The 17057-nt window shown below is 36.4% G+C and overlaps 1 protein-coding gene and 2 pseudogenes across 2 annotated transcripts; 2 read left to right on the plus strand and 1 right to left on the minus strand.

Annotated features, from left to right (window-relative positions):
- Positions 1–6408: 6408 nt before the first annotated feature.
- LOC137736714 (cytochrome P450 86B1 pseudogene) lies at positions 6409–8110 on the plus strand (annotated as a pseudogene). Its single transcript, XR_015954778.1, has one exon. The product of XR_015954778.1 is annotated as a cytochrome P450 86B1 pseudogene (transcript).
- A 532-nt stretch (positions 8111–8642) lies between these two features.
- Positions 8643–12310, minus strand: LOC137736713 (glycosyl hydrolase 5 family protein). The gene is made up of 4 exons (XM_068475950.2): positions 11878–12310; positions 10204–10451; positions 9508–10028; positions 8643–9243 (listed from the first exon to the last, which is right to left on the minus strand). The coding sequence occupies exons 1-4, from the start codon at positions 12268–12270 to the stop codon at positions 8777–8779; spliced, it is 1629 nt and encodes a 542-aa protein (XP_068332051.2). The 5' UTR covers positions 12271–12310; the 3' UTR covers positions 8643–8776.
- Positions 12311–14547: 2237 nt separating this feature from the next.
- Positions 14548–16392, plus strand: LOC148691999 (uncharacterized; annotated as a pseudogene).
- The last annotated feature ends 665 nt before the right edge of the window (positions 16393–17057 follow it).

Genomic DNA, 17057 nt, shown 5'->3' on the forward strand with positions numbered 1-17057 from the left:
CGTATCGCTTTACTTGAAAACAAAATCTCGCCTAATATGCTCGGAAAGGATAAATATAAATCTTTTGTTTTTATCAGCTGGAAAAGACAAAAATACGAAAGAAACAGGGAAAAGCCTCAAGAAATCCAAGGTAAAAGGGGAATATTACTATTGTTCAAGATCTCTAATAGGGGCCAGAGTCTTTCGAAACTCAGAAGAGCCAAAGGTAAAGCAAGTTGGGCGCATAACTTACACAAATTAGAAAACATTATACAGATCACCCACCCATAAAATTGATCTTCAGATACAAGTTTTGATAAAGGGATGCGGTCTTTAGTCTTTAACATTTTTTTTATTAAAACCTTAATAGTATTCAAAGTTTGATCAAAGTCCCTTGACTTTGTACACGTTATTATATTATTATTAATGTTTATATTTCTATAGTCTTGACATTAATTGTTTGATATCTTTTGAGATTTATAATGTAACATCCCACATCGTCCAGGGGAGTGGATCATGTAAGTCTTATATGTATATTCACATCTCTACCTAGCACGAGGCATTATGGGAGCTCACTAGCTTCGGTTTTTGTAGGAACTCCGAAGTTAAGCGAGAAAGGGGCCAGAGCATTCCCAGGATAGGTGACCCACTAGGAAGTTCTGCTTATCTGAGTTCCTAGAAACAAAACTGTGAGGGCATGGTTGGGACCCAAAGCGGATAATATCGTGCTACGGTGGAGTCGAGCTCGGGATGTGGTGAGGGCCCGGGTCGGGATGTGACAATTTGGTATCAGGATTGGCCTAACATCCCACATCATCCAGGGGAGTGGATCTTGTAAGCCTTATATGTATATTCCCATCTCTAGGGTGTACATGGGTGCAAATTAAAACTAAAAAGAAAATAGTACAAATTTGAAAAAAGGGTTGCAAATTAAAAGTGGGTACAAACTAAAAATATAAATATAAGATACAAATTTTGGCCTAACATCCCACATCGTCCAGGGGAGTGGATCTTGTAAGCCTTATATGTATATTCTCATCTCTACCTAGCAAAATATGGGCACAAAAATAAATTAATACATGGGTGCAAATTAAAACTAAAAAGAAAATAGTACAAATTTGAAAATAGGGTTGCAAATTAAAAGTGGGTACAAACTAAAAATATAAGTATAAGATACAAAGTTTAGCCATAAAATATAAATATACGGTATACCATATGTAATTTTTCTCACACTAAATGAATATTTTACAAATTTAATGTAATTATGTTGTATATTGAAATAATGACATTCATTAAAGCCCAAAAACCTTGATAAAAAATTACAAAGAAATAAGGTTTTGGTCAATGAAAAAGAAAAAAAGAATAATTAGAACCTAATTAATTTCTCCTTTGATTAAATTTCTTATGGTATTCCTTGAGTGAAAGTTTCAGTTTTAAAATGTGGACATGTAGAATCAGCAATATGCTTATTATATATATATATATATATATATATATATTTTTTTTTTTTTTTTTCTTTTCCTTCTTAAAGGATGATTGTCACATCTCAGCTCAAGCCCCCACCACATTCCAGACTCAACTCTACCGTAGCACAATATTGTTTGCTTTGGGCCTCGACCACGTCATCACGGTTTTGTTTATAGGAACTCACACGAGAACTTCCCAATGGATCACCCATCATGGGATTGCTCTCGCGCAAACTCGCTTAACTTCGAAGTTCCGATGGAACCTGAAGCCAGTAAACTCCCAAAAGGCCTCGTGCTAGGGAGAGATGGGAATATACATATAAGGCTTACATGATTCACTCTCCTGGACGATGTGGGATGTTACAATAGCGTAACGTTGAAGTACGTATATAATAAAGTGAAGTTAAAATAGTTGTGTTGAAAACAATACCGAAAATAGAAAAACTTCATCTACACACCCCGTAGGCGTCACGTGTCCCGAAGATGAGTGTGTGGTATCTTTGGGTTAAGCCCAAACAATAAATAAACAACTAAACGTAGACGGACCTAGATGTCCACTTGCTTAACGAGTTCAACAATTAAACTCTCAATATTATGGTTTGCAGCTCGTAATACCAAAACTCACTGTTGTCCCGATAAGTAAATAACAAATTCCCGAGGATGCAGTATTACCATCATGCCCCTCATTGGGAAAATACACATAAATCATCCAATTATCGCCTTAATCGCGATCATGTCGGAGAAAATTACACCCCTCGCTGGAGCTTATGGAGTCTCAGGTTTTCGAAGTCAAACCACTTAACAAAAGGTATTACCGTGTTCTAGGGTTCGAGAAGAGTAAGAATCTGGAAACACCAAGTTCGATCCATAGTGTTTTGGTTTAGTTTGAGGGTGAATGCTCTCGGTTGTACGGACGGGGAAGAAAATTCGAGAAAGAGAGAGAGGATGTAGGTTGCACGTGTGCTTATGAGTGTGGCCGCAGGTTGGCCATATTAAAATGGCCTTAAGCCCTAATTGTCACATCCCGACCCGGGCCCTCACCATATCCCGAGCTCGACTCTACCGTAGCACGATATTGTCCACTTTGGGCCCCTACCACACCCTCATGGTTTTGTTTATGGGAACTCACACGAGAACTTCCCAGTGGATCATCCAACCTGGGATTGCTCTCACGTGAACTCGCTTAACTTCGGAGTTCCAATGGAACCCGAAGCCAGTGAGCTCCCAAAATGCCTCGTGCTAGGTAGAGATAGGAATATATATATATATATATATATATATATATATATATATATATATATAAGGCTTACATGATCCACTCCTCTGAGCGATGTAGGATGTTACAATCCACCCCCCTTAGGGGCCCAACGTCCTCGTCGACACACTTCCGACCAGGTATTGGCTCTGAAACCAAATTGTCACATCTCGACCCAGGCCCTACCACATTCCGGGCTCGACTTCACCTAGCACGATATTGTCCGCTTTGAGCCTCTACCACACCATCATGGTTTTTTTCTGGGAACTCACACAAGAACTTCCCAATAGGTCACCCATCCTAGGATTTTCCTCACGTGAACTCGCTTAACTTCGGAATTCTGATGGAACCCGAAGCCAGTAAGCTCCCAAAAGGCCTCGTGCTAGATAGAGATGAGAATATACATATAAGGCTTACAGGATCCACTCCCCTAGGCGATGTGGGATGTTACAATGATAATGCATTAGGTGAGCTACACAGAAGGCTTGGTCGTCGGATTATAATAATAGAAATCTTACTTTCTAAACCCGCACAAGGCGAAAAGAAAGAACCAAGACTAGGATTAGCCATCAACTACAAGTAGACAAATTTCTTCCCTCTCAGAGCGATTAGAAAGTGCTCTCCCTGATAGAATGGCCCCTCCACCCCCTATCTTCGAAATTTATTAAATAAAGAAAAGTGAAAATAAAAGAACACAACTTTATAAAATTTGGTTGGTTGCTGGGTTTTTTTTGTTTATGTGTATCTTGAAAGATGCATATAAAAGTGAAGTTTGATGATGAGAAATGATATACATACACTTTTTTAGAATCTCACGCACTCTGCTGATGTACGAAATTTATTGGACCTTGAGTCAACATAAAGTGTGTGGAGACCTTCAAGAGTGCGCTCTGATCAAGGGTGGGCAAATGAAGCAACATGCAAGGAAGATTGAATAAGCATCGAAAGACACCGGTGTGGTAGCAGCCTAAGAGCCTCCGATGCTTAAGTTAACAAAGTATGTTGAAGACGTCATGAGGGCGAATTTAGCTTTAATATAGTATTTAAGTAGGAAGGATAGTTAACCTTTTAAACGGAATAGAAGTTACCATTTTATAGAGGCAAAGTTGGAGAATATTTCTTGACTTCGACCAATATGCGTTGAACGCACTTAATTTGATTTTCATTACCTTGGAGCTTAGATCATGTATTATGGCATATTATAGTATTGATTTTCAGGTTGAAATGGGGACCGAAACTCGTGCAATCCTGATATCCAATGCTGGAGGCCGTTTTACCCATCACACAAATCTAATAAAGAGATTTTGTTCCCAGTCTTTGAAATAAAACTCTTTGATGGGGCTCATTTGTGTCGTCGTACAAAAGATGTCGTCTTTTTTTCTGTTTTTTTTATTGCCTCTTAATCAACAAACATATGGAGCGTCAATTTAAAGTTGAGTACAAAAAGTATATAATGATCTTTATCCACGTCTACGACTAAACGTTATAGTAATATAATTTCTTGTTAAATTTTGTTCCTAAGTGCAACCTCAACACATTTGGATTAGTAACGCACATTTTCATACAGAATACCCTTCTTGCAGAGAAATTATATTTTAATATGCCTTCAGAAACTTAAGTGAGAGTCTGAGATACCCTATTTTATAAGGAGAGTATGAGATTATCCCTAGGTCATTACAACTTTAAATTACCCCCCAAAACGATGCATCCTATTTCTTCGGCAAAATACAAATTAATTTCGAGATGCGAATTGTTAAATGGCAGTCTGGTAGAAGGATATCCCCGGTTGAATTGGATAAAAAATTTGGGGTTATGTTATTAATAATTAAAAATAGTGGAATGATAGGGAGATCAAATATTTTAAACTAAATTTGCAAATCAAATGATGTGATTGTAGATAATTAATTATTAATTAAATGTCGATTAACATGCTTGTTGTTTATCGGTGATGTATCGTTTGGTTTACAATTTGGTTCAAAAAAAGATTGTCATCATACACTCTTTTTAGCTATATAAACTTTTTTTTGTGAGTTATATATTTAGAGTGTATATAACATTTTTAGAGAGCGAATAACAACTATCATAATTTATTAGACAATTAAACTTTGATTGTTTAAAATGATAATGTAGAATATAATGAGGTTCTTCATCCATCGTCAATTGACTTTGATTCTAATTCCCTTTATATGATTTTTAATTTAGGCATTCGAAATGATAAACAAGTAGTTGTGTTTTTTTTCGAATAATGTTAGGGAGATCAAAATTTTAAACCAAATGATGTTTCACTAATAAAAAATAAACACATTAATCATTACTTAAGTAATAATTTAATCAACAACGTTCACATAATTTAATTTACAAAATTTAATTTAGAAATTTAGTCTCCCTAACATTAATCTTCTTTTTCTGTTGCCTTGTTTAAGGTTAATGCCCAACTGCTACCATTGCTTGATAAACGAGTAGTTGTCTTTCTTTTTCTCCTGTATCGCTTTTATTTAAGGGATTTCCAAAAATGTTTACTTAAGCAAAAAATTATAGTTGAGAAGTTTATAATTAAAGTTGGTCAAGCATAGCTTTTGATATACACGTTAACATTTTAAACACATCTAGTTCAACGGATTAACATGCTAACCACATTTACTTAATTGCCACCCAACTTATTGATCTCCTTTATTACTTCAACTCCTACCCACTTTATTCTCTCGCTAATTTGATTCTCTTTTCTCGGAAAACATGCTTTTATTCAAAACGAAATAAGCACAGTAAAGTAGGAGAGATTTTTTCATATATGCAAAACATAAGCCGATACATCACCCGTCATAAAGTATGTGGAGAGAGTTAAAGAAAATTGGGGATACACTATAGAATTAATTGTCATTATGGAGCCGACCTATTAACCCTTGGGCGGATACGAACGTATTTTAAGTAATTGTTATTTTGTACGACCGTAATGAAAGCATAATTATCTAACTTTGGGCTCGTTTGAATATGTTTTTACAATGACTGAAAGCGTTTTTAAAAAAAATCTTTTTAAGTTCCAAAAGCACTTGAAGTGGTTTCTGCAAGAAACACCAGTTATATGCTTCTTTCAAGAAGCACTTTAAGTGCTTTTCCTGAATTTACTTACATTTTTACTAAGAATTGGTTCTAAAAACATTTTCACCAAAAGCGCTTTCAATCATTTTAAAAGCACGTCCAAACAAGCTCTTATAAGCTTATTTGAGGTTGCTCCTCTCATCAAGTGAGATCCATTCTCAACAATAATACAAGTGATAAATATATGTCATACTACAAGTGAAAAAATGATATAATTTTTCCCATCTCTTCACTTATTTTATGACACGTGGAGTACCCGCTTGACTACATGACATTTAGAAAAATTCCTCATGCGGCCGAAGAATCTCTAATTTAATCCCTCCATGTGGGGGGATATTTCACTGTGCCCGAACACGAAGTAGAACATCACGTGTCACTATATAAGTGATGATATTTTTTTATAAAGCAAGTGATGAGATACTTGTGTTAAAAAAACTAACAACTTAAAAAATGAAATTTCCCTCCATTTATTCAATGACACGTGGTGTACTATCCCAATTCTAAACACAATAAAAAATTTCTCCTCTACGTGGGGTCAAAAAAGCAGGTGGCACATTTCATATGAAACTAGCAACCTTAAAACTTCATTTCTCAAGTACTAAGCTCACAAAAGAATAATTGACAAACATGTTTTTTATCTCCGAAATTATAAACTTGGTAGGCTTCTGGGATGCAGCTCTTGCCCTGTTTGGTCTTTTCATATTCACTTGCTTGCTAGAAAAGTTTACCAACAAGGGTCCAATGCTATGGCCAGTAGTGGGGATCGCACCCTCACTTTTTCTCAACATATCCAACATCTACGATTGGGCAACCCCAGCTCTGATCAGGGCCGGAGGAACCTTTCGCTTCAGGGGAATGTGGTTCGGCGGGGCCCACGGGATTGTGACCATCGATCCTTCGAAAATCGAGTACATGCTCAAAACAAGATTTATCAACTTCCCAAAAGGCCAGTACTACAGGGAGAGGTTTCGTGATTTGCTCGGGGATGGGATTTTTAATGCGGACAGCGAAATGTGGAAGGAACAGAGAAGAATTGCAACTTCGGAGATGCATTCGAGCCGGTTTTCGGACCACTCGTTTCTTTCCATGCAAGTTTTGGTGCACGACAAGCTATTGAAGTTGATGGAGCATGTGGTGAGTTCTAAAAATGGTGTTGTTGATCTCCAAGAAGTGCTTCTTCGGTTTACTTTCGACAACATTTGCATCACGGCTCTTGGTATTGATCCAGGTTGCTTGGCTTTTGACTTGCCTGAAATTCCTTTCGCGAAAGCTTTCGAAGAAGCCACTGAACTGACTCTCTTCAGGTTCATGGTTCCACCTTTTGTGTGGAAGGTTATGAAGTTCTTCGAAATGGGGTACGAGAGGAGGCTCAAAGAATCAATTGGAATCGTGCATGACTTTGCCGGGAAGGTAGTGACAGAACGATGGAACGAATTAATTAAGCTCAGCGGGTTAAAAGATAGGTCTGATCTCCTGTCTAGGCTTATGGATTACACTGATCAAAACCCACAAGGACAAGGAAAACAAAAGCGCTTTTCGGATAAGTTCCTAACAGATTTCTGCATAAGTTGTATTTTAGCTGGGAGGGACACAAGCTCTGTGGCCTTAGCATGGTTCTTTTGGTTGGTGCAAAAAAACCAAAAAGTGGAAAACAAAATCCTCAAAGAAGTCAACGACATTTTAGGCGGACGCGAATGCAGTCAGAAAAATCCAATTTTTACAGTGGAAGAACTAAAGAAAATGGTGTATCTACAAGCAGCATTGTCAGAATCACTGAGGCTTTACCCAGCAGTGCCAATTGACATCAAAGAGGTTGTTGAAGACGATGTGTTCCCTGATGGCACCATGGTGAAAAAGGGAGGCCGGGTTCTATACTCGATTTTCTCCATGGCGCGAATTGAGTCCATATGGGGACGAGATTGCTTGGAGTTTAAGCCTGAAAGATGGATTAAAGACGGGGCGTTTGTGAGCGAGAATCAGTTCAAGTATCCGGTGTTTAACGCTGGGCCAAGGTTGTGCTTGGGGAAGAAGTTTGCCTACATGCAGATGAAAATGGTGGCTGCTGCCATTCTGTTGAGGTATGAGGTTAAAGTTGTTGAAGAACATAATGTAGTTCCAAAGTTGACGACCACACTATACATGCAGAATGGGTTGCTTGTAACTCTCAAGCCTAGGTTTCTTACAACTGTGTGAGTGTGAGGAATTGTCGAGCATTTATTTTTTAACTATTTATGGAAATCCTAGGCTGCTGTTCTATGTTCTTCTTGGGCAACTGGCCCATGGAATAAACTTGATATGGTAAAACCACAGGCACTACAAGCTTTCTTTGTTGTCCTAGCAGCTAGAAATTGGAATAATGCGACAGACTGGCAGTTAATGGATCTGGCAGTGGACCACGTCTTTCCAGCCACACTCACAAAGAGCGGGATCCATTTGCATTGGACCCACTCTATTTGAGTGTGGCCAAACAAAAGACGTGGTGATAACGATAACACTATACAATCAGTAGTGCACCAATCGGTCATCTATCGCCTCAAAGCCTAATATTGGAAAGTATATACTCAAAAATGATTTTCTGATTCGTGTGCAAGTCTCTAGTTTATATGAAGTCTTGACCAATAGTGAATACATATTAATTATTCTGGTTATATGCAATTCTAATTCTACTACTTCTTACATGGTATCAGAGCACGATTATTTGGCAAATGTGAAGACAGTATAGAACATAATAATTAGGATTTCATTCTTGTTTGCTCGTCTTAAGAGACATGAATTACAGTTCGAATTTTTTTCTACTCCTTTAGGCAACCACTTCGGTATATAGGCTTTTAACAAAAAAAAGATCGTTGATATGCAAAGCGAACCTGAATTACTTTCCATCTTAATCTGCCGTGACCACATTTTTATTTTACAAACACATATTTGCGTCTTTAGACATAAAGTACAAGATCCTCCTTTGGTAGCTTCGGTCCTTAGTTACCTAATTTTTATTTCCTACGCTTACCAAACCTTCCTTCGATGGCGTCGAATTTATTAAGCTGTCCACGACTTTGAACCACTGGCTTGCGGGGTCGCACGAACTGTCTCCGCTTAAGCATTTGCAGGCATTTGTGACAATGGTTTTGTCGGAGTCTACGTCCAGGCAAACTTCAGTACCATCCGTGGTCTTAGATTGAAGGTGCATCTTGGAATCCGAAATGGTCTCCCATTGCGAATTCGGGGTGGTGCACGGTATTCCCAATACTGCCGGCTTATTCAGTTGATCAGCTTGTATGCAGAATTTTATTTCATTCAGCAATAGGACCTTTGTGGATGAATAGGTCCAGCCTTGAGTCTGAGAGCATGGACCTAACTTCAAAGGGCCACGGGTTCCAACTTTTAGGAGGCAGAGGCCTGTGGCTGGATGGAATATGATTTTATGCAACGTGGGTGTATGTAAACCTGCCCCTGCAAACACCACAAGTACATTAATCCTAATATGTAAATTTGAGCAGACGTGCACGTGGCACACATTGGCTAGAGCGGATGTGGTCTCCCCTATCAACCCGAGTTTAAATTTCCATCCCAACAATTTATGTTAGTTTAAAATAACATATTGGTTGTATCAGTCTCCCATGAGCGCGCAGGAATTTTCGAGTAAAAAATCACTAGCGTGCATGTCTGGAAGACTGACCTTAGAAAAATCAAACCAAGAAATCGAACACACTATACCTTTGATAGAAGTTTGGAGGACAGATATTCTTTGAGTTAGGCTTGAATTCCTGATACCACTCCAATCCGAGTTCAAGATTCCATAATACTCTTCCATACCCGTCACCCCTTGCCTTAAATAATAACTCCCAACCAGGCTCCACTGAGCAAAATCCACATCAAGTTCAACAGCAGCAGCCATGAAGCAGTTTAAGTACCTGTTGTCAATTACATTGGTGCCCCTCTGGTCCACACCAAACTCGCTCACAAACAACGGAAATCCTCTGTCAAGCAAAAAACCTGACCTTCCCTTCATGTTATTGTACACATGGCCGCACACTTGATTGGAGTTGCCGCTTTTCCACTCCTGCCCGTCTGTAAATCCATACCAGTGAACCTCATATACCGTTTTCCCGGAAAATGTGAGCTTCACTGGTCGATTGGCGAGGAAAGACAAGTCTGCGTCAAACTTCAGGCCAGAGAAAATGACAAGCACATCTGGGTTTGCCTTGTGGACTGCCTCAGCTCCTCTTTGCATGTACCTATACCATGCATAGTTCATAATAGTATAGTTAATTACCATTAATTCGTTTTTATCAGTGGTATATGCATACCACAAAGAAATCATTGTGATGTACTTGGATATTGCCACTTGGGATAACCAATTCACTTATGTTATACTACGTGAGTTTGCTTGAAATGAAATGACGCACTTACGTGTACCAATCGTTAACATTCTGTTTGGGGCCTCGCAGCTCATTCCTCAAGCTCATGCCCACCACATTGCGCACACCATGGAACAACGCCGCCATTCGAGTTAGGCCAACGATCCAATTGTCAGGGTTGAAATACTTGTCGCCGAAGAAACCATTGCCGTCAGTGTTGCTGCAACACCACCCAGGCTCAGTTATGTGATTGTCCAGTACAACCATCACATTGTTTTTCCCAAGGCTAGAAACCACCGCCTACACGTGAACGTAATAAGCAGTTATTAACCTTGCTTAAACTAATAAACCTGTAAAGTAAAATTGGAACATGTAGACTCTCGATCTTCACCTCTCTAGTCTGTTCTGCAGGTAATCAGCCACCCCTAATTTAAAACCATGTCATATGAAACTGGCCGTTTAATTAATAACCAATTCGTTTTTACTTTATACTTTTTGTTTTTATTTTATTTTTTTAAATCTGAAAATCGAAATCTTGTTTCATAATTACTTTCAGTTTTCATTTTTTTTGCCAAAAAACTGAAAATTACTTTCTTGAGTTTTTAAAAATTGGCCTTGGATGTTCACGTACGTCTTGGTTTTTAGTTTTCAAAACTTAAAGTTGTTACCAAAAAACATTTCAATTTTCAAAAAAATGAAAACTAAAAACGAAATGGTTATCAAACAATTCCGAACTTTTATTTCTTATGATCAATAATTTTTTTAATTTACACTCGTGTTAAAACATGCGTATAACAGAACTTGTCATTTATCAATGTTACAATAATTAGATTAGTAATACCAGGTTGCAGTGTTAATGTCCGATGGTGCATAACAATTTATTGGGTTATTTATTCTGCAGATGCAAGTGCTAACATTGTCGACTACGGATTTATAGAAAAGAAATTTGTAAATATCATGGACCGAGATATATAACGATTATCTTTAGTCATTGGACTCATTTGTTTCAATCTATGAGCCAGTCTATTCTGGATTTTGTAAGATTGTAGCTCTTCATTTAAAGTTGTCCTTGACTTGTTTGGTAATGAAAACCAATCGGAAACTCACTTTTAATAATTTTCAAACTTTGGCTTTCAATTTTTAAAAATTAAGGAACTTGCCAAATAAGTTTTCAGTGCATACGGTCTCTTGCAGAAAAACTAATCTTACCGACAGAGATTTTTTAGTGTAGAAATGTAATCTGGAACATTAATGTCATAATACAAATAGATGGACATTTGAAGAAAAAAAATTACTCCCCACTCATATGGTCAAACCATAACATTTAGTGCAACAAGCCGTATTTTCGGTACATTAAAAAATTTCTCATACAAATACTTGTGGGGTCCATGCAGAATATCATAGTTAAGCAAACGAAAATAAAAACTCACCTCAATTATATTTTTCATTTTATATCACTCAATATTTGACACGTAGAATGACATTTTTAAAGAAATAATTTTTTAACAAGTAATGCTAGAGAAACTAAATTTGTAAATAAAGTTTTAAAAACTAAATGACATGAAAGTTGATGATTGATTTCTTACTTAAACATTGATAAATATGTTTATTCTTATTGTTAACGTATTATTTAATTTACAAATTTAATTTCTGTAGCATTAGCCTTTTAACAACCCCTAAAAAAGTACCTACGTTATTTTTCCTGTGAAAATCAGAGAACTTGTACCTGGAAAGCTTTTATAAGGGAGAGATCGACGAAGCCGGGATTGTTGGACTGGAGACCAGAAATGGAACCGAGCAGCCCAAGGCTCTGAAACGACTGACGAACAGTGATTTCTGCCAGCGTCGAATTGGTGGCCAAGGAAAGCGGCCACGTCAGCCTGACGCAGTTGAACCCCAGCGACGTGATTCGCTTGGTGATTGCGTTCACCGGCTGCTTGCTGAGGCCTTCGGCAAGGACGGTGTCGAGATGTGACACCCAATTCACGCAGGCCAGCTTCACGCGCCTCCCATTCTCTTCGACGATCCACCGCGTGTGGGTGGAGAGTGGGAGGGCTGGGACTGCGATGAGAGAAAGGATGGAGAGAAAGGAGAGGAGTGAGATAATCGGCCTCGACATGGCTAGGAAGTTAGTTGAGAATTTATGGGAGCTCTTAATCTATATACTGCTGATTGATAGGCCCACCACACTCCATGCAGTTCACTCCATGCACTTCACAACAATTAGATAAAAAAATTTACAATTTACAAGGCTTTTTATCCGGTATACATTTATCATGCTTCGGATTGTGTAAATTATTACAAGGTTTTTTACTAAATACACGATGAGGCGATTTTATTTATATATTTTTTCTTATTTTTGGTATACTTTAGTGATTATTTTGGTGAGATTTTGATGTTTTATTCTGTATTTTTAATGTAGGACATGCAAACTCATTTTTGGTATAAAATGATCAACCAATGGAATTTTTTAATAATTCAAATTGGAGCGGGTTCGTGAGTCTGTCAAGAAGGTTGTGTCAAAATTTTAGAATTTTATCCCGAAGTATTTGATTGAACAAATTAATTTTGGTACAACACGCAGTGTTGGCAGATTGAGCTGCAAGGCTCATTTGCGATTTGGGCTTCAAGATGTGGTTCTTGGACTTGGGTTCTTCTACAAACTTGCGGAGGACATCCTAAGCTTTAATTCAAGTCATTTTGGACATGTTTTGGCCATGATGGTCCCAAAATGTGGGAATTTTTCGATTGGCCAAATTTCCTACCTTGATTTAGATTGTGATTTTAAGTTATCGTTTTATTATTTTGTTCCTAGTTTTTTGAAGACCTTTCATAGGAAGGCTTTATAGTAGTTAAATAAGGCTTATTCGGCCATTATGGTCCTCTAAGCACCACTTTGGAAAACTAAGCTTAGAGAGCTATTTGACCATTCAACTTTATTTTACAAGGTGTCTTCAGTCATTTTCGTCTTTATGATGTTTTGCTTTTTAAGTATGATTATGCGTAACTAATTCCTTTTGCTAGAACAAGGCCACAAGCTTTGCAAAAATATGTAGGTTCTTTTCAATTTACTTATGATATTATGCATGTATGTTTTGAATTATTAATCTTCGTGTTTGAAACTATCTAATAGTCGTGATGATTGGCCATCATTAGGATGTTTAAAAATGTAATTTGATGCAATTTTGGTCGGAAGGTTCTTTGAAATTGGCTATGATTTCTTGTGGTTAATAATTGTAAGTTCACTTACACTCTATTTGGATATAGTAAAATAAAACATAATTTCATTTAAAATACAGAATTTGGGATGGGAAAGCAATTTTCCCTCATTTGGGGATGAAGATTTCCAAGTTTAATTTCCGTCTAAATAGGTGGAATTTCACAATTCCAACAACAACGAGAACCCCAAATTCATCGGTTGGAAATCCTGCATGCACCAAATTTGAAATATCATGATTAAGGTTTCAAACTGGGATAATTAGCACCAAAGTTCACAATAAAAGGGTTGCATCTTCACTCTGTTAACTCTCCAATCTTCGAAGGGATTCTCGCTCGTGCTTCATCTTCTTCCTTCGTTCTAGGTCAATCTCTTCTCTCTTCTTTCTTGAATTATTTTAAGCTTTTTGGGTATACTTTTTATAGCAATTGTGAACTTTGCTGATGGTCATACGCTTGATGTGCTTATTAGGTTTTTTTCCCCAATTGAATTGTGTATTGGGTATGTAACCTTATCTGGGAAATGGGGAAAGTTTTGGGTCAGTAACATTGTTTGGGAAAAAGGGAAGGTTTTTGGTGGTGGTGGGTAGGGGGATACACATTATTGGCTCTTCCCTTGAATTGTTTCCTTCACTAGAAGAAAAGAAAACATAATCTAGCAGTCCTCCATTTTTAGTTTTTGATGGCCTTTGGTATTAGTTCAGAAGTTCCTTATTACAGATGTTCTTTTGAAGGTTAACAATAGCCAAGATTGAATGTGATGATTTTGTTAAGCCACCAAAGCAGTAATTGAAAGAAAGAATTACTCTCATGATACTAATGTCAGATCGTTCTATCTTTACGAACCAACTGTTGATTTGAATGTAACTTGCATGGCTACTCATTCTTTTCTGTTCACTTTTGCCTCATATGTTTTTTGATTGCATAACCTCACTCTTAATTTCTTGCCTCAAAAACCTTGTGCGTCTACTACATGTATATCTACAACTTTTGGTTAAAACAAAAAGTTGCATATCCCATAACTATTGTTGCATATCACAATATATCTTTGTTCATATATTCAAACATGTATGGAAAATACTAATGTTGTAGACATGTTAACGAGGTTAAAGCGAAAGCGTGCTATAAATGAAGAGGAAAATAAGGAAAAAAAGGAAAATTATTGTCGGTACAATTATATATGTTATTGTCATTGTCATGCATTGGTATAGTAAGAGTGTTCTTCTCAATAGTGAGTGATATACTAAGTCAAAGTGGATTTAGTTGGGATGCAACCAAAAAGATGATAAGTGTAGATGAAGACTATGTCTGCCAAAAGTACGTGAAGGTATGACAAAATCATTGCTTTTCTTTTGTGTGTGTGATATTCTTTTAACTATTCTTATACTTATGGTTTGCTTTTTGATTTTTATGTTTTGACTGTTAGTCACATAGTGGTGCTGAAAGTTTTTGTTGGAAGGTCATTCCAAATTGGGATGATATAGTGGATTTGTGTGGCAAAGATAAAGTCACGGGTGAGGGTGCTGAAACAGGTGTTGAAGTTGCTCGTCCGCATAATGAACCTAATCATATTGGTTTGGATGATAAACAAGGTTTAGAAGATATTGAAATTGTTAATGATACTACTTCAGCCAATGGTCAGAAGACTCAAAGCAAGAGAAAGCCAACAAATTTTGTTGATGTGCCTCATACAAAGAGAAAACCAACCACCCCTAAAGATATGATTGTAGATTCACTTGTCAAGATGGATGGCTTCATCCTTTCAAGACTATATTTGTGCAGACGCAAAGAAGCTTGATCCAACAAAGGTATATGATGAAGTAAATGCAATACTAAATCTTAGTGAAGAACAAATCAAAGCATGTGCTTGGTTGATCGAAAATGACAAGCAATTTCTCATGTTGAAGACACTTCCAGTTGAGAAGAAAAAAAAATGGTATTATTGTTTACTTCACGAGGCGCATAGGATTGTTTTCATTATATTTTCCATTTTAGTGTTTTTCAGTAAGATATTAGTTTTTTTAAAAAAAAAAGCCTTGCATGTCATGAAAGTTCATTGACATTTGCAAGTGTGCTTTACTGAGATTTCCCTACTTCAATCAACTCTATCATATTATTGCAGACTCATCACATTATTGCAGCTGTTAATTGTTGAAAAATTTAGACTCTGGTTTTAACTAACCAATGTCTTGCTGATGTATCATTTTGAATCAACTTGGTGATTTTTTAACTAATGTCTCATTTTTGTTTGATGACTTTAACCCTGATGATTTATAACTAGTTTAACGTTTTTATTCAAATTTGTATTCCTCTATATAATACAAATTCTAGCGAATATCCAAACAATGAAATTTGGAATTCTTGTCATTTTTGTAATTTCTATGTATCCAACATCCAAACAATGAAATTTCAATTAACGAGAATTTAATTACTATCATTTGTAATTCCCGTCATTTAAAATTCTGTGATAATTTAGAAATTCTTCATCCAAACATAGTGTTAGGGTGAACACCACGCCTTCAAGGTTGCATGGTTTTTCAAAGGGTTTTCATAATACTTAATAAGTCTTTCATGTTCACATTTGATCCGAATGTCTGGACAGATTGCATGTTTGATATACGTTATAGATTCGAGGTCCAAATATAACTTACTTTAGGAAAACCTAACTTTCAAAATATAGATGGGCAATTCATAAGTAATTGGGAGGAACTACATAGAATTGTTAATGTGACGGCGGAACCCTAGTGTCTTTTTAAATTGATTTTCAAAACTGTTTTCTTTTAGTTATATTCCTTTTGCCAAACCTTTTAAATTGTTTTTATTAAATTCATTTTTATAATTTTAAGACATAAAATCAATATTTTCGAAACTTTGTTTTAAATAATTAATTAACAATTGGTTTTAAATAGAAATTGTTTTAAGAATCCTGTGAAGAATGACCTTGCTTGAGCCGACTATATTGTGATAACCTTGTTACTCTTGTAAGTATTTTAGATATTTTTATCCCTACTTTTTTAGGTGGTAAAAATCCTATCAATATACATTTATGAATAATACCTTGCACCTAACTTTGATGTATATATTCAACTCTTGCAACAAACATATTATTATTGTACAAATATCATATACGGAATTGTTTAATTTCTTATTTTTTTATTTGAGGATGATCCCTCCATAATATCATTAGAATCGAAAAATTGTTTAGTCATCCAAATGTATGAAGCAAGTTGACAATGTATGTACCAAATAACATATTTACGATAAACTGTCCAAGTATCTGATACAATTAAATGACTAAAAATCTAACATTTGAATTCTAAAAGTATCTTTAGATGATGAATAACAAACAAGATCTTTGGTAAGTAAAACGAACCTTGAATTAATTTCCAATCACCAATTTTACATCAACTAATGAATTACATAATTTTACAGAGCAGCCTTACTTGATCAACCCTAGTATGTAATTAATTTCTTAATCAGCCACGATCAAATAGCTGGTAATTTCTTTACAACTATATGTTTGCGTCATTTAATATTGTGCAAGACATATTAAGGAGCTGGTGGTTTTGGGCATGTGCAATAAGTTCCCTTGCACATGGCTCCAAATTTTAAATAACCCTAAAAATATGATATCATCTACGTATCTATTAACTTGGTTTGTGGTAAAAAAACTTCGTACTTGGAAAATTT

Source organism: Pyrus communis, chromosome 13 (assembly GCF_041283825.1).
Source record: "Pyrus communis isolate YQ-2024b chromosome 13, ASM4128382v1, whole genome shotgun sequence".
NCBI lineage: Eukaryota > Viridiplantae > Streptophyta > Magnoliopsida > Rosales > Rosaceae > Pyrus > Pyrus communis.

What these genes read in the sequence shown, in the direction of transcription:
- LOC137736713 (XM_068475950.2), bottom strand. Translation starts at nt 12,270, where the DNA reads ATGTCGAGGCCGATTATCTCACTCCTCTCCTTTCTCTCCATCCTTTCT. An exon ending in CCCTTATAAAAGCTTTCCAG is followed by an intron (nt 10,452 to 11,877) that starts GTACAAGTTCTC and finishes GTTCACGTGTAG; the next exon opens with GCGGTGGTTTCTAGCCTTGG. An exon ending in AATGTTAACGATTGGTACAC is followed by an intron (nt 10,029 to 10,203) that starts GTAAGTGCGTCA and finishes TGCATGGTATAG; the next exon opens with GTACATGCAAAGAGGAGCTG.